The sequence below is a fragment of the Podarcis erhardii genome (assembly GCF_964252035.2).
Source record: "Podarcis erhardii genome assembly, chromosome: 6".
Classification (NCBI taxonomy): domain Eukaryota; kingdom Metazoa; phylum Chordata; class Lepidosauria; order Squamata; family Lacertidae; genus Podarcis; species Podarcis erhardii.
The window spans coordinates 77928149-77945910 of NC_138510.1; the positions used below are offsets into that span (position 1 = coordinate 77928149).

Sequence of the window (17762 nt, forward strand, 5' to 3'; positions counted from 1 at the left end):
AGAGCTGGAAAAAGCTATCTCAAACTCTTGGTGATGGAGCAGTGATCTGACTCAATAAGGCGTTTAAGCTTAAAAATAGACAGTGCTGCTACCTTGCCCTATAACATCTGAGAAAATACATGCTTTCTCTACTAGCAGAAAAACTGCAAAATTTCTGTTCTGGAATACAAGGAGTAGGGCACAAATCAAATGCACTGATGTAAGATCTAAAAATCCTGGTGTCCTTCAAGTGAAGGCTAGGCAAATCTTGCCTACTGGACTGGGGTTATCTCCTGTTTCATTCAGAAAGCAAGCTATGGGGCAAAATGTGCAGGTACCTATGAAGCAATTTCTGTGAAGTGAGAATGAGTTTGTTATGCCTACCTTGTATATTTTTCCTGGTACTGAGGAATGCATGCTGTTGCTATTAGCAACAGGTCACGATGCATGAAGGTAAAAATCAGTGTTGTACTGATCTCCCACCAACAGGATATAGCTGTCTTCCAAGGGTAACAAAGTTGCTAGAAGTAGCTCTTTCATATTGTGTTTTGCCATGTCCCCACCCCATGGCAGCCCCAGCACTCTCAGAGTTGGAAATGTGCCCACTAGTCCAAAAAACGTTGGTGACCCATCTTCTATAGCATGAAATAGATGTAACATGGGCAGAAGCTGACTTTCTGCAACAGTCTCTTTTAAGAGCATTCGCAATCCTGTGTCATATTTGTTGAGAAGTCAGACCCATGTAAGCCTTTGTAGGATTGTAGCCTTAATACCATGCAACCCTTAGCTTTTGTCAGTTGACAAAATTAAATGTTTGCATCTTAAGAGTCAAAATTTATAGATTAATTCCACCAGCAATATTTGTTTCATTTTATTTGAAAATTTACTGAAACTAGCATTTAGATACATGTGAACATGCATTCTGATTAAAAGACAAATGTACAAATTTTACACTGCAAGGAATGATTCTGCCATACATGTTCAAATAATTTGTATTTACACACCTGTAACAATATACAAAAAGCCCATGTGCCAAAAAAGCAAGCCACTCATAAGTGGGTAACAACCTACTATACTAACCACCTTTAAGAGACTTGAATATCATGACTGCTAACAGCTAAAGAAATGACACTTCAATTTTGAAATCACACATGTAGAATTCCCAATATAAATCAGTGAGACTGATAAAAAAAAAACATGCTTCGCAAAAATCTTACACTGCTGCTATTTAGAATAGAGAAGTGTAATCACTACCCACTGAGATTAATAGGTCTTGCACTGGACATCAAGTATTCTGAAATTCCATAGCTTTTGGGAGAATCAGAATAATGCTTATATATCTTACTGATTGCAGTAGCAATGTAAAGGCCTCAAAATCATTTTGAAGTACAACTTAAAAACTGACATCTTAAGTTTAAAATAATTTGAAAAGCAGCAAAATTATCCTTTGTTGTGATTCAAATGTTGAACAGTCACTTAGAATGTTAAAGATACTCTGATATTATACTACAGACCATTAAGATATAAAAAGTTGATATATTTCAAAATTAAATGAAAATAAGAGTTTGCTGTAAGGCTGAACTCACCTGGCAAATCTAATTTAGACTGCTGTATTTGATAGTCAACCATGTCAAGTAATGCCTCCTGAACCCTGGTAAGAACTAGACACGCTTACTATTAGGAATCTTGGTGGATTTTTGCACTGCTCCATGTCCCACTGAAATTAGTGAAACACTACCAAATTACTTATATTTAGGAGCAATGAAAAATAAATTTGTAAGATTGCAAAATAAACCTGGAGGAGCTTATTTACTTTTCTCCCTGTAAAGTTAGGAAAGGTTCAAAACGTTTATAAAGAGTGCCACCATCTGGCCAAATAAGCCACAGACAGACAATATTAAGGTAATTTAGTTTGACATGGTAAGTAGGACATTTTTGCACTTCCAAAAGCCTCCGAAGTGTTGCAAAGAATGAATGGATGAGCTCATCCTTGGTAAAATTTTAATTTAAATGTAACTAGGAGCTGGTAGCGATGACCTGAAGAATCACAGCTGAAGTGCATAGTAACTTTGACAAGCTTTAAAATAAAGAAAAGGCTCCAAGGCTTCAAAGATGAGTTTTTATCTCTGAGGTCCATGTCCAATAAGAAACATGTAGCACAGAGAATTCAGCCTGGGAGAGAAATTGCAAACCTTTCTTCCCGTCAGTGCACTTTGATGATAATTGATACAAAATTGCTCAATCACTCATTTGGGTCCCTACAATGTTGGAAGTCTTGTTAGGAAATTTCTGTAATTCACATTACAATGTAAGCAGACCAAAAAACTACCTCTTGTTATCTCTCAGATATTTCATTGCTTACTAAATGAGTTTATGTTAACACTTTACAGGGGAGATAATCATTAAAAGAATTGCAACTGCTGATAAACATTTTACCATGGCAAATACGTTGTCCACTATCCAGGGAAGTAAGCAGAGGGTCTGGAAGGTGCTGCAGATTTGGCTGGTATTTGTGTTTTTATCAAGGCAGTTGACTTCGGGTGTCCTAATAATGGGGAAAAGAACCTTAAATGAACAGCTTCAGAAGATTTCAAAAAGTTTTAGAGCAACTTCTCACATTTTAAGTTTAATGCACATGCATGCTTGCCCACCTGTGTTGTGAGAGGTGTTTTGGCTGAGCCTTCGTAAAGGAATGCTGTCTTCTCTTTTCTTCAAATATTTTGCTTCCAATCCCATGTTTTCCCCACTAAATCAGAAGAAAGATACTTAGTAAGAAGAAGCCGTTTCAGTTTGCCACACTCAAAGCATGTTCATAAACTCACTAAGCTGGGGTTTCATAAGATCTTCAAATAATACATTTTATGGTCTCCTAAAATACTGCTTTCTTTAGAAGAAGACAAAGCTCTCCAGATGGTGTTTGGGACGGTCAGAGTTGTAGCCCAACCTGCTGGCTGGTGCTGATGGGAGTCCCAACAACATATTGAGGGCCACAAGTTAGACATTTCTTCAGGAACACTCAGACATGTAGCCTGTTCTGGACTGCCTTAGTCAAAGTAGTATTATTTGTATCTTGCCTTTCCACCAAGGAACTAAAGATAAGGTACATGGCTCTTCTGTGTTTTATCTATCATAACATAACAGCCCAGTGAGGTAGATTAGGCGGTGAGAGACTGACTATCCCAAGGTCACCCAGTAAGCTTGGCCGAGCCGAGTGGAGATTTGAACCTGGGTCTCCCTAGCCAGCGTCCAAGGTCTGCAATGTCTAAGTAACATGATGACCATGTACATACGCAATAAACAATCTTTATAAAAGGTAAAGGGACCCCTGACCATTAGGTCCAGACGTGACCGGCTCGGGTTGCAACGCTCATCTTGCTTTATTGGCCGAGGGAGCCAGCGTTTCTCTGCAGACAGCTTCTGGGTCATGTGGCCAGCATGACTAAGCCGCTTCTGGCGAACCAGAGCAGCGCACAGAAACGCCATATACCTTCCCACTGGAGCGCTACCTATTTATCTACTTGCACTTTGTGCTTTCGAACTGCTACGTTGGCAGGAGCAGGGACCGAGCAACGGGAGCTCACCCAGTCGCACGGATTCGAACCGCCGACCTGATCGGCAAGTCCTAGGCTCTGTGGTTTAACCCACAGTGCTACCCGCGTCCCAATCTTTATAGAATTCCTTCAAACCATAACAAGTACAAAAAATGAAATCTTGAGTCTCAAAGTCTCTGAAAATCTTTAAATGAAGTGAGGTACCAGACTTTGTATGATGAAAGATAAGCTGTGAAGCTTTGTGTATTCAACAAATATGAATACACAATACACTGAACAGTGCTTACGAATATTGACTACTGTTTCATATAATTCTTCATCAGCGTGGTGGGAGGAAATAGAATTGCTTCATAAACCCATCTTATTTCGAATGAATGTATGTAAATATCAAATGCTGTGGAACAGTGCTCATGTAATAGTGTTCAAGGTCTGGCAGCAGCTTTTGGGTTCTATTCAGATCAAGCCCATTGTCAGGGAGGGGCTACAGCTGGGAAGAGTCATATTGCTCACTGCTAGAGCATATGCGTTCCATGCAGAAAAGGCCTGGTTCAGTACCTGGGTATGTCCACTTAAAGAGATCAGGTAGCAGCTGATAGGAAAGGCATCTGATGGAGAGCCAGTGCCAGACATAGTAAGTAGATCAATGATCCATGTAACCCAGTATTAATTCAGCATAAAGCAGCTATACATGTTTAAGGAAAGTCAGATTGAATTCCGCAAGGGATTCATCTCATTCAGCTGATAATTAAAAAGTATGCATATCAAAATGACTGCATGTACACAGTTTCACCTATACTTTGGATTCAAGTAGCATCACAAAATACTTTTGCATCTTCTATGAACATCACATTCACTTGCTGGATCCCGCCACTTTTGATATGCCCAGTGTGGCCAGAGGAAAATAGACCAATGCATCGCCATGTTGCCCTTTAGTCTCTGTCACGGATGGTATTTTGATAGTTATCATAAATGGGTTCACTCATAGTGAATAGCTTCTCTGTGAAAAGGAATCTGATGAAAAAGATCAGGCATACCTGTGTATAAAATCCCAAGAGATTTATCTCAAGGGTCCCTTGTGCACATTCCTCCCACTCAAAATTAAAAATAATACTGCTGCTGTTACTCTTGGGGTGTGGGCAGGAGAATACTTTCATTTTTTTACAATCGGTCATCTAAAACATGTCTGAGGATCCTTTTTCAGTCAAAGGCCACATTCCTTCAGGGATAATATGATGGGAGACACATTCAGGATGTAGATTCCTGCTTTCCTTCCTTGCTTGCCACTCTCTCCCCACATCCTGCAGACTGCCAGCGGAGGGACAATCACTCTTGCCAAAGGACTTTGTGCCATCCATTTTGGCACCCATTTCCTTTCTTCTGGCAACCTCCACCCATAATTAGGCCAGGGCCACCGATGGACCACTCCTCAACTAAAAGCACAAGCACTCACTTCTCTTTATTTGTTGGGTGATTTGTCATCAGAGGAATTCCTGGCTGCGAATCCGAACATCTGTTAATCTCTTGAGGCTGCACATTGAACTGAACCTGCTGGAGACAGAAAATTTTTCACACACTCACATTTCTATGTCTAGGCTTTAATTATACATTAAAGAATGCCGAGAAGAGTTATCCTAAAATCTGGTTCATACGCACAACACTAAAACTTAATTTAAGCCGCTAAGGCATACCTTAGGCTTCCACACTCTCAGTATTTTGTTGAAATTATAAAGGAGGGCAGTTGTGAAAATTAATTTCACTTTATATACCGTATTTTTCGCCCTATAGGACGCACTTTTTCCCCTCCAAAAATGAAGGGGAAATCTGTGTGCATCCTATGGGGCGAATACAGGCTTTCACTGAAGCTTGGAGAGTGAGAGGGGTCGGTACGCACCGACCCCTCTCGTTCTGCAGGCTTCAGTAAGCTATCAGCAAGCCTGGGGAGCCCTGCGGGAGTTCCCGCAGGGCTCCCTAGGCTGCGGATAGCAGCCTGCTGTCCGGCGCGCGGTACCTGCAAAAAGGAGAGGCTAAGAGATTTTGACAACTTAAGAGGGGAAAGAGTTGTTCCTGAGGGATGAGGTTTGCCAAAACAATGACAGGGTAATTTTTTTCTTCATTAAAAAATATTTCTTTTAGTTCTGCTGCCACAGGTAGCAGTTTCTCCATATGAGAACTTGAAGCTCAGTCCTTGTTACACGTATTCTTAAAGCCTGTATTCTGGGTGTGCAGCAGCTTATAATGCTAACTTGGAAAGATGCAATAGAATATAAAATTATATATTTGGGTGCCTGCCTTTTGTCCTGAAGTTTGCTGGTTGATGCTTTTGACAGCCACTGTATCTGGGAAACTTTGAAAAGGCAGCAAAGGAGAGATGGGATAGCCTAGTCCCGAGTTCAAAAATGGAATTCTGCTATCAACCTGCAAAAGAAAATTTAAATTATAAAGCCAGAGCAACAACAGCACACTATTAGTTACAAAGCTCCTTTCATACCTTTCCCCTTTTTTGTATTTAAAAGCAAACACATCCAAAATTAAACTATACTAATAATTTATATAGTACTTCATAATTTGTACTGTACTCTTTCCATTTGAAAACAAATTCCTTTATTTGTATCTTAATGGTAGTGGATATTAGGTATAAGCACTTCCTTCTCTCCCAGTATGTGGAGAAATTAACACTATAGGAGAAGGAAAGGACCAGAAGGACCATACAAAAATTCATAAGGACATTACTATTACCATACTGTGAGGTGAAATGCCAGTTCTTGGAGTGGCCCCACTAGGACTAGTAGATGTTCCTGACACTTCTTGCTTCCGCGTCATCTGAATTTCATTCAGCTGCTTGTTTAGCCATGTGATGACTACAAAGAAAAAATGTGCACCAAGTGTTTCACTTTTCAGGACTTTTATCTGCTGTTTTAAATCTAAACCATAGCTCAGTATACTGCAGGACAGCCATACATAAATAATTCACAGTGCTATCCTATGAATGTCTACACTGAAGTCAGTCCATCAAGTTCAACATGGTTGGGTATAGGACCGCAGCCTCAGTTTTGTCTTATATTAAATTAGAGACTGAGAAACCTAGTCAGTACTCTGTGACAGCCTTACACAATAGACGGGAAGTGGGGAAATTACATTCAGGAATTATTTATTAAAAATTTAAATTACATAGTGAAGTTGCAGAAGAGAGAAGGAAACAAAAGGGAAGGGGAGGAATAAATATGGCAGCCCCAGAAATTCTTCTTTAGGTTCCAGCTGCCAAACAGAATTCTTAGTCTTTGCACAATAATATGTACATGCTTGCACTTCCTTAACAAAAAGCTGTTCAACTGCTACATGTCTAAAAACATAGGATTTGTAGATCCACAAAAGTGAGATTACGTCTCAAACCAGCTTCAGTTGTTGGGCTCTGAAAAGTTGATAGGATTAGATATTAGTAGCTAATGCAAGAATCTCATATACACACACCGTTTTCATTGGTTTTGAGAAGATGCTTGCTTTCCTCCAGCTTCTGTACTGTTGCTTCCAATTGTTCCTGCAACTTGCACACCTGAAATGTTTTAACACAGGGGTCAGCAAACTTTTTCAGCAGGGGGCCAGTCCACTGTCCCTCAGACCTTGTGGGGGGCTGGACTATATTTTTTTGGGGGGGGGATGAACAAATTCCTATGCCCCACAAATATCCCAGAGATGCATTTTAAATAAAAGGACACATTCTACTCATGTAAAAACATGCTGATTCCTGCACCATCTGCAGGCCGGATTTAGAAGGCGATTGGGCCAGATCCGACCCCCGGGCCTTAGTTTGCCTACCTATGTTTTAACTCTATCAGTCCATAGCAGTTTAATCGGCAACGCCAAAACTTACTTTAAAAGCAAAATGTATTAAGTCTATTGAAAAGCTCATACTGACGGTATTTCCACCACACCATAGAATTGGTCTGCCAATCATATGTACAGGGATTATGATTCAAGGCAAAGACCTAGAATGAACTGACATAGCATGAGTTTAAAGTTAAGCATCTTTTTTTTAAAAAACAAACAAACAAAAAAAAACCACTTACTGGATAGAAACCTGACCCTCAAGTTACCTCTTGCTCTTTTGCTCGGAGAGAACTTTCTGCTTCCTGTAGATCCTTCTGTTCTTTCTGCAGTTTTTCTTCTTTTTCAGCCAAGAGTTTTTCTTGCTGAATTGTTACTGTATTTTTCAGCTTCAGTTTGCTCATTAGAGTTTTTACATCGCCTTGCAATTTCTTTATTATCTCATTGGCCTAATAAACAACCGCAGAATTTTAAATTAAGAAAAACATGAAGTCAAATAATCGTCATCAAGAAGGACAATAACGTGTTTTGAACAAACCTTAAGGAGTTCAGATGATAGTGACTTTAGTGTTGTTTCCAGATTTCCTATTTGAATTTGTTTCTTTTCTATATTTTTTTCCAGGTTTACCTTTTAAAAAAGCATATATTGTATTAGGCAGGTTTTGTTTTGCCAAGAAATATTCACATGGATCTGTTGCATAAAGTAACAAGAACATTAGTTCTGAAATTCCTATTCTGTAATGTAAAATGCTAGCAATTTCTGGAAAGCCTATCACATCAAAAAATGCTTATTTATATTACTATAGTTACCACAGTGTGGTGAAATATATAACTTTTTAAAAAGTCAATAAATTGTAGTATTGCCTACACTTTCTAAATATAGCCATAATCCAGAGAACTACATAACTATCTGTGTGTGTGCCCAGCAGCTTTTGGATTTGTTTTTCTAATGGGAATGTCCCATGTCACACAGCACACTATTTTTAAAACTTAAAAGGAATTTCAAGGGCATATTGAGGAGCACAACACTTATGTTGTATCAAATAGGAAGTAAAGTAGATAGGGCATGAGGAACCCCTGCTGTGCACCGATAAGCAGCTTTTTGGATTGTAGCTCATGTTCTTTCATTTCAGCATTCAATTCTCCATGAGTTAAAGTACGGCTGTATTCTAGAAAGTAAAATTAAGAACCTTTTGCTCATGTGTTGCATCCGATACTTCTTTTGCCCTAGTAACCAGATCCTCCTTGCTTTTGACCTCCTGTTCTAAAACAGCAACTCGAGTCTGCAGCTGATTTACTAGTTTTTCCTTTTCATGGCATTCAGCATCTAGGGTAGCATTCTCTCGACGTAGAGACAGAACTTCCTGGTTTGCTCTCTGGCATTCCTATGTGGTTGAAGAAATATTTTACAAGCATTTAAACAAAAATGTTGCTGGCAAAAATTCATGCTTTATTTCATGCTTGACAGAAGTTAAGCATATTCTATAAAAACAAAACAAAAAACTTGTTTTCAATACATAACTGACACTATTTAGTATATTTGTATGGGTGACTGGAAACTTATCAATTTGTCTCCCAACGTAGATCTTAATAGGTGAATATTACTTACATCTTCTATGCCAGACAATTTTGCTTTAAGTTCTCTGACTGTCGAATCGCCTTTGTATCTCCTTTCCATTAGCTCCTTGTTGACATTTTCCAATTCCTTCAACCTATTCTGCAGCTGCTGCACTGTTTTCTGATGCAAGCTTTCCAGATCCCTTTTCTGTTGCTCATTCTGTTGTTGATATTGTGCTTGTGCCTGCAAAGAAAAGCAATTACTTGAGCAACTACTAAAGGCATAAGGATTCTGCTAGATGTATATAGACTTCTCTTTACATACCTGCAGAGCTTTCTCCTTCTCATTTGTCAGTTCCTGGGTATATTTGTTGGTTAGAGATGCTGTTTTGGATGCCAATTCATTTCTCAACTTGTCCAATTCCCTGCTCTTTTCTGACAAGCTCTAAATATGAGAAAATAAAAATAGTAAGATGGCCAACTTGCATGTAATTGAAGGGTTTTAATCAATACTATGCCAGTGCTTTATAAAATGGTTACAGGCAGGTTATCCTATTACAAACACATCCCACTGCAAAGACTAACCTACAGAACATTTCCCACATCACAGCTATCCCAGAAAAAAAGTGACTGCTTTGCACTTTACATCCTTATATATAGACACACACAATTCTTCTGTTTTTACAGAAACCTATAGCACCTTAAACACTAAAACTTAAGTGAAATATGAGCTTTTACAGCTAAGCCTACCCTTAACCTCCCATGCATCTGATGAAACAGGCTTTTGCCTATGTTAGCACAAGCTGCAATAAGTTTGTTACACTTCAAGGAGCCAGAGAACTCTGTCGATTTTGCTTCAGCCATCTAATGCAGCTATTCTTAAATCATTTCCTCTCCACCTGTACTGAATTCTCAGCAAGAAGGCATATCACAGATCCTAAATTTAGACACAGTATTTATACTATGAATTCAATAAAATAGAGACAATAATCTTCTTCATTTTCTTTTAATTCCACCCTTCAAAACACACCTTTCATGGGGAGCCTTTGGGCTCATTCTCTTAGCCCTGACACCTTAGTGCATGTTCTTTCCCTGCCCTGCCCACACCTCCATTTCCCCCTTCCCTCTGTTGTTTTGCTATGTCTGACTTTGATTTGAGTGCCCCTTGGGGTAAGGATCTGTCAGACTTTCTCTCTCTAAAGGGTCAGGTACAAAAAGGTCATTAAGTAAACACAATACAGTAATTAAATAATAAAAGGAGTCAAGCACTGCTCAAGCAGACTTCGATTTGTGCAATGGGTTCCTATCCTCTCTGCAGCCCCCCCCCCCAATGTACTCCAAAAATCTGTTCCAGAGGGGTTGTCATTTTAAGGACATGCAGGGGGGGAGGGTAAAGAATCAGAGAATTGTAGAGTTGGTTAGGACCCCGAAGGTCATATAGTCCAAAGCAGGAATCTCAACTAGAGGAAGGTGATGCCCCAGTGCTTAAAACAGTGGAAGTTTTGCTCACACACAGGTAACATTGTATACAACCCAACACAGGGTGGGGTTGTTGTTTTTTAACATTAATTTTCTACCAGTTGACCCACAGTGGAATTCTGCTCTTACCTGCTGGGCATAGTTCAGCTGTCTTGTAAGGTCCTCGTCTGTTTTTCTAAGTTTCTGTTCCAGCAACAATTTTTCTTCCTAGGTACAGTTGACAGCTTTGTCGGTCAATGCAACCCTTCCCAGTTCTTGAAATCATTAAACCTACAATCCTAAACATTCTCACTTGGAATCAAGTCCTACTGGACACAGGGAGATTACTTCTGAGTAAAAATGCGTAGGACTGCACTGCTATTCAGCACATCAGATACAAACTCACTCCTGTTACAGGAGTTGGGCTACTTAACTATTAGGTGCTTTTCCATAGGCCTAATTCTGAAAGATGCACTGGCCTCGTTTCCCTATCACATTAAACCATAGTTAAACTGAAGTATGGTTTAATGTGAATGAACAGCATGTTGGTGCACACTGCTGAATTCACAAGCGTTTCGCTGTGATTACACTGTGCTGCAAGGAAACAAACACAGGCCTGAGGCTTCTTTCCCTCAAACAAATCATGAGTGGTAAACCAAGAACAAACCTTGGATTCAGTTCAGTTTGGCTGGAGAGAAACAAACTACAACCCAAGTCCAGATGACGATAAGCCAGAACGTAACTTGTTCCTGGCAGTGCAGCAGGAGCACCTGCAATTTCACATTAAACCATACTTTATTTCCACTTTGGTTTAATGTGATATGTGAACTTTCAATTGTAAAATATAGAAAGCGTATGTCAAGGTGGCCTTGTTACACCACTGTCACGAAAAGAAAAGCAGAGTATGCCAGACCACACAGCAGGACAAACCCCACAACTTTCTATTTTGCCTCCTCATTTAGACAAAGTGACCCAAGCTAGTCGCTATGCCAAAAGATCCAAAAATGTAACTCAAAACATACAACTGAAATTTTAGCTTTACCTTAACACATTTCAAACAGGTTGCCAGAAACTTCTTGATTTCTGCATCATTTCCGGGTAGGAATTTCAGTGATAAGTGTGTGAGGTGTTTAAATGGGTTTGTCTCGACCACGTTTAAAAAAGCAGGAGTGTGATCTAAATTAGGGCCTGATGAAACCAGCTGCAGCAAAAACCTAAAAAGAATAAGAACACATTAAAAATGACTTGTTAGCTGGGTCTCTCAGCACATGACACACATATCCTTATGGAAGGGTAGACTGGTACAAAGGAAATAACTCTTCCAATTCCACTGTCACCCCATCAGTGTGTTAATCCACCGATCATTACAAATACTGGCTACTTCCTCTGCCCACTGGTAGCAGTGTGGATCAATGCAGGTGCAACAACCTTTTCCTAAGCAGTCTGCAAGCCTTATTTAAAAAGCCAGCAACAATCTTTTGGAAGTAGCTCATGAAAAGGCAAAGGAAACGGAACAAGGAAGCAGCTGGGGCGGGGCGGGGGGGAGCACATTGCACTATAACAGAGTATTAGATGGACTGGGCAGAGTTTGTACTTGGCCTCTAACTCTATTGCAGCAAGTGGTATGTGTTCTCCACTTAAAGGGTGTCAACAACCCCAACTAGCACTCCTAGAGGCAAGTCAAAGTAAAATATAATTGATAGATTTATATGGAATAATTCAACACAGAGCTAAGCAGATTGCTCTGGCAGCACAAACATTTCTCCTTGCCTAATAATAATAATAATTTATTTCTACCTCACCCTTCTGGCTGGGTTTCCCCAGCAACTCTGGGCGGCTTCCAGCAAAAGATTAGAAATACATTAAAACATCAGTCATTAAAAACTTCCCTAAACACGGCTGCATTCAGATGACTTCTAAATGTCATAAGGTAAAGGGACCCCTGACCGTTAAGTCCAGTCATGGACAACTCTGGGGTTGTGGTGCTCATCTTGCTTTACAGGCCGAAGGAGCCGGCGTTTGTCCGCAGACAGTTTTTCTGGGTCATGTGGCCAGCATGACTAAGCCACATCTGGCAAACCAGAGCAGCACACAGAAAGCCATTTACCTTCCCGCCGGAAGCACTTGACGTGCTTTCAAACTGCTAGGTGGGCAGGAGCTGGGACCGAACAGCGGGAGCTCATCCCGTTGCAGGGATTCGAAACACCGACCTTCCGATCGGCAAGCCCTAGACTCAGTGGTTTAGACCACAGTGCCACCCATGTCCCATATCAAAATGTCATATAGTTGTTTATTTCTTTGGCATCTGATGGGAGGGCGTTCCACAGGACGGGCGCCACTACTGAGAAGGCCCTCTGCCTTGTTCCCTGTAACTTCGCTTCTCGCAGTGAGGGAACCACCAGAAGGCCCTCGGTGCTGGACCTCAGTGTCTGGGCAGAACAATGGAGGTGGCGACGCTCCTTCAAGTATACTGGGCCGAGACCGTTTAGGGCTTTAAAGGTCAGCACCAACACTTAGAATTGTGCTCGGAACAATGGGACAGTCAGCTCTCTCTTTCTCCAGCTCACTGTTCTAGCAGATCTCCTGCCCCCTCCCCATGTCAATTTGGGAGAGGGCATGGGGATAGGAGAGTGGGTAAGCCCACCTGTGCAGGCTTCCATTAGCTGAATCCTGCCCATAGGTTTTGCACTGCCCATTTTTGTTGTTACCGAACGTGAGATTTCAAATGGTGTTAATAAAATAAGTAAGTGCTTTAGACACAATCAGTCTCCTTGAATCCTACTTTTGTTGTTTGTATTACTTGTTTTAAAGAAAACATAGACTACTGCTTAAGCGTTACTAACCTTGGGATGTCTTTATTTTGTTCTTGGATACAATGTTGAAGGAGGTCTATAAATCGCTGAGGAAAAGCAGAAAAATCTACCAGAAGACTCTGCTGGAGTTTTAAACTATGCAAAAAGAAAAAGTATAATAAATATGTATTCCTATAGACTATTTGTTACTAAAATCATAGAATTGTAGAGTTGGAATGGACCTTGAGGGTCATCTGGTGCAATACAGGAATCTTAATTAGATCATACATGGCAGATGACCATCCAACCTCTGCTTAAAAACCTCCAAGGAAGGAGAGTCCAACAGGTCTTGTGGGAGTCTGTTCCACTGTCAAACAGCTCTTAGTGTCAGAAAGTTATTCTTGATGTTTAGTTGGAATCTCCTTTTTCCTTCTGAGATATGCAAGTCATTAGGTACATAGGAACAATGTGCATAATAATCATTAGCTAAAACGCAGCTTCCCAAGCTTTTATCTAAGTATTTTCTAATCAGAACTTTGTAACTTACCTTTGAAAATCTTCCTCAGAAATAACAAGATTGTATAGAAAGAAGGGGTCAGAATCCTCAGTTAGACGAACAACTAAATCCTAGAAGAAAATAGTTTGGAGAAATTTATTACAGCTTCACAATTCTTTAAAGGCTGCGCGGCTCCTGCGGGCTTTTCTAGGTTCCCCCACCTCGTAGAAAAGCCTGCAGAAGCCGTGCAGCCTTTAAAGAGCACACGGCTTTTGCGTGCTTTTGCAGGTGGTGGGGGAATTCCCCCATCTCACGCAAAAGCCCACAGGAGGGAGAAGGGACTGACTCGGCCAGTCAGTCCCTTCTCCCTCCTTGGGGAAAAGCCCCCAAGAGCGGCACGCTCTTTAAAGGCTGTGCGGCTCCTGTGGGCTTTTCTAGGAGGTGGGGGAATTCCCCCACCTGGCAGAAAAGCCCGCAGAAGCTGCACAGCCTTTAAAGAGCGTGCGGCTTGTGCGGGAGGTGGGGGAATTCCCCCATCTCCCGCAAAAGCCCTCAGGAGCCGTGCACCCTTTAAAGAGCGCGCGGCTCCTGCGGGCTTTTCAACCGAGCCTGTGGGGCTGGCGGTGGGGGGAAGCACTGCTTTCCCCCACCGCCAGCCTCAAAGACCAGACTCTCCTGGCTTCAGCGAAAGCAATGCGAAGCCTCCGGAGCGCAGGATTCAGAGGCTTCGCATTGCTATCGCTGAAGCCAGGGAGCCTGCATTCGCTCCATAGGACGCACACATATTTCCCCTTCATTTTTGGAGGGGGGAAAGTGTGTCCTATAGAGCGAAAAATACGGTATTTAAATATTTCCATATCCCCTTTGATTAAGAAAAAAAATCTCAAGGTGGTTCACAATCAAACACTAAAAATACAATAAAAACAATAAATTCAGGAGCAAAAAAGTTAAGATAAAATCAATATGCTGATATTAATGGTTAGCAAAAACCTGAAGTAGTAGTATGTTTTTAGCAACCACTTCTAACCAAGAGTAGGTGTTTGCCTTCTCTCAAGGGAGACTGTTTCACTGGCAGGGTACCACAACAAAAAGGCCTTTTTCTTGGCTGTCACAAGATGAGCTGCAAACCTAATAACAAACCTGGGTTACCACTCAATTTGTCTTAAGAAAGACAAATAACAAGGATGAGTTTAGATTACATGCTAAGCAAAACCATGGCTTAACTGACAGAAGGAAGAGGACAGCAGGAGGAACAAAGTGCGCACATCCAATCTCCAGCAGTCTGCTTGTTCATCCTAAACCATTGTTCAGCTTAGCATTACATGCAAACAAGCTCAAAGTAGTAACAAAGTAGAAAACAAACCATGGGTACTCTGCTAGGCTTGGACATTCAAACAAACTATGCAAACCAGGGCAGCAACAGCCTACCCATGCATTTTGTAACTGTTGAATGCATCTATACAACAGATGACATCACAGCACCATAACATAGAAATATTAACCCCAAAGACAATGCTTATTCATAACATTCCACAAGAAACTGTACAGCAGTTCCTACAAGAAGGATGGGGACTTGTGGACATCCATATACTGTTGGACTACACCATCCCTCTCAATTGTCCATAGCCCAGCCTTTAGGGCATTGTTTATACTTAAGAAATGTCTCAGGAAACACAGTGTGTGTTTGGGGGGGAAAGACTAATAATCCCAGAATTCTTCTTACAAGGCTGTTCATGGAATCAAATGTGTTTGGTGCTAGCTGTTTTATCGATGAGCCTACTTTGTGTTAGTAAACATGATCATATGAAGAAGCAACTAAAGGATAGCAAAACCAACACATGGCAAGCAAAGTACAAACCTTTCTATGAATGGGATTTGTTGTTGATTGCAGCTCAATATTCACACGAACGTTTATTCGCCTGCAAAACAGACATGTGATTCCATCTTTATTCTTCATTTTACTAAATGAAATATTTTGTACTTCAGCTCTGATCAAGATTTTCACAGGAAAAATTAGATTAAGTGCTAAAATAAGCTACAAAACAGCAATGAAGCCTTAATCATTGAATTATTTAGATTATATTTATATTCAGCTAGGAAGTTTTCTCAACAATACAAAAGTGAACTTGTGTAACAGATACTTTTCTTAATGTAATGTCTCCATACATGCCACTTGCTTTAAAATTGCTATCTAAACCATTCATTCATACACACACATCACTAATCCTAAAACCAATCCACTAATATGGAGTGGTATGCAACAAAGTTTTACTTACAGTAGACACATTGACATTAATGGACTTTACAGTCATGTTTGTTAATTTCAATGGGTTTACTCTAAGTGAACCTTAGTTTCATACCACCCATTGTTTAGTTAATAACAACAAGCCCACTCATTGAGTGTGGATCCTTATGAAGCCAAAACAGTACAAGTTATCAGCAGGCTATATTATCATTTCCAATGGGGATGCGGTGGTGGGAACAACTCAAAACCGCCCAGTGCAGATTGTGCATGATCAGTGAGCACAAGATGCCGAGCAACTGTTGGGGCAACAGTGATGGTGAGGAGTGGTACCTTGGTTTACTAACTTAATCCGTTCCGGAAGTCCGTTCTTAAACCAAAGCGTTCTTAAACCAAGGTGTGCTTTCCCATAGATGTGGGGACTCAGTTTACAAATGGAACACACTCAGCAGAAAGTGGAACATGTTCTGCTTCCAAGGCAAAGTTCACAAACCAAAACACCTACTTCCGGGTCTGCAGTGTTCTTAATCCAAGTTGTTCATAAACTAAGCTGTTCTTGAACCAAGGTACCACTGTATCATAGCTGTCAACCTTCCCTTTTCCCCCCGGGAAATTCCCTTATTCCAGTGCCATTTCCTGCTGCTTCCTGCTGCTATCCAGGATTGTTAGATATCCTGACTGTCCCCGGGAAAGATAATTTTCGATCCCTTATTTTCGAGGCTGCTGATCCGTTATTTTCAAATCTGAAAGTTGACAGCAATGCACTGTATCCTGGAAAATGACAAGGCTGACTAGAATCCTGAACACAACACTCCACACTACAGCATTGTTACAGGTTCCATTTGTATAGACAATTTGCAGCACAAATGTACTTCATCAAAGCAATTGATATAGAAATGAGCAAACTAGTGATATTTTAGGGAGCAGCCTAGCAGGCGGGGTTCATTACTTACATCATAGGCGCCTACACTGTTATTGCTATATGAAGGTTTTATTTGTTTTTTATCTTATGTTCTGGAAATGTACACCCAGTTTTTTTCCCCTTTAATTTTTTGGGGACCCCCAAGAGAGTGGGGCCCTAAGCTATAGCTTGTTTAGCTTATACGTAAATCCGGCACAACACACACACACACACACACACACACACACACACACAAAATGATGGCGCCAATATGCTGGGAAGGGGATGAACTCGGGCAAAAGACCCCTAAGGCTCAGGTGCGGCGCCTGGCTCCTCCTCCCCACTGAACTCGCTTGGACCACAAACACACGCAGGTTCCCGAGTCCGTTGCTCCCGAGCCTCGCACCCCCAACGCACGACATTTACCTGCAACCTCGAAAGGGGGTTGTTTGGAAAGCGTGACACGCGTCTTCCCAGCCCGCCCGAGTTCGTGTTACGACCAGTCTCTGAAAAAGCCCCCCCCCCAAAAAAAACTTGATAAACCCCCTCAAAAGCGGCCAAACTATAGAAACCCGCAGCTTTCCCGTTTCAAAAGGGCCCGAGGGTCTTGCGCTGGAGAAGTGGGGGGCAAGCAGCCGGTTTCCCCCCCCACACCCCACCTCAAGGGTCTCCCCGGGTCCCGCCAGGGGACGAGCCAACCGCCCGCCTGCTGCGGCGGAGATAGGGCAATGGGGGGAGTGGGGAGAAGAAAGCCCCCCGTAGGCCATCGTGAGGGGAGACACGGAAAACGTCTCCCTTTGTGGGGAAGCCGCGCCTCGCCGCTCACCTCTCCTCGCAGCCCTGGCACTTGGCCTGCACCGGCACCAACTGACTGAACAAGGTCTCGGCCGCCGCCATCTTGCGCTTTGAGTTTGGCGCCGGCCTCCCGCGGGGCGGAGAAAAGAGGGAAGGAGGCCTCTCGGGG

The 17762-nt window shown here is 41.6% G+C and overlaps 1 protein-coding gene across 3 annotated transcripts; it reads right to left on the reverse strand.

Annotated features, from left to right (window-relative positions):
• Positions 1-813: 813 nt before the first annotated feature.
• On the reverse strand, positions 814-17758 carry SASS6 (SAS-6 centriolar assembly protein). 3 transcript variants are annotated; one of them, XR_014157405.1, is made up of 18 exons: positions 17625-17758; positions 15514-15574; positions 13707-13786; positions 13211-13315; positions 11410-11581; positions 10518-10595; positions 9235-9354; positions 8962-9153; positions 8543-8737; positions 7891-7980; positions 7622-7801; positions 6999-7080; positions 6267-6388; positions 5820-5945; positions 4981-5078; positions 2631-2725; positions 1131-2524; positions 814-1096 (listed from the first exon to the last, which is right to left on the reverse strand). XR_014157405.1 is itself a non-coding variant. In XM_081865904.1 (17 exons), exons 1-17 carry the CDS (start codon positions 17693-17695, stop codon positions 2436-2438), a joined length of 1953 nt encoding a protein of 650 aa, XP_081722030.1. In that variant the 5' UTR covers positions 17696-17758; the 3' UTR covers positions 814-2435. The 3 variants fall into 3 exon arrangements, 2 of the variants coding, with proteins under 2 accessions (XP_081722030.1, XP_081722029.1); XM_081865904.1 differs by having other exon boundaries at positions 814-2524; positions 4981-5075; XM_081865903.1 differs by having other exon boundaries at positions 814-2524.
• Positions 17759-17762: the final 4 nt, after the last annotated feature.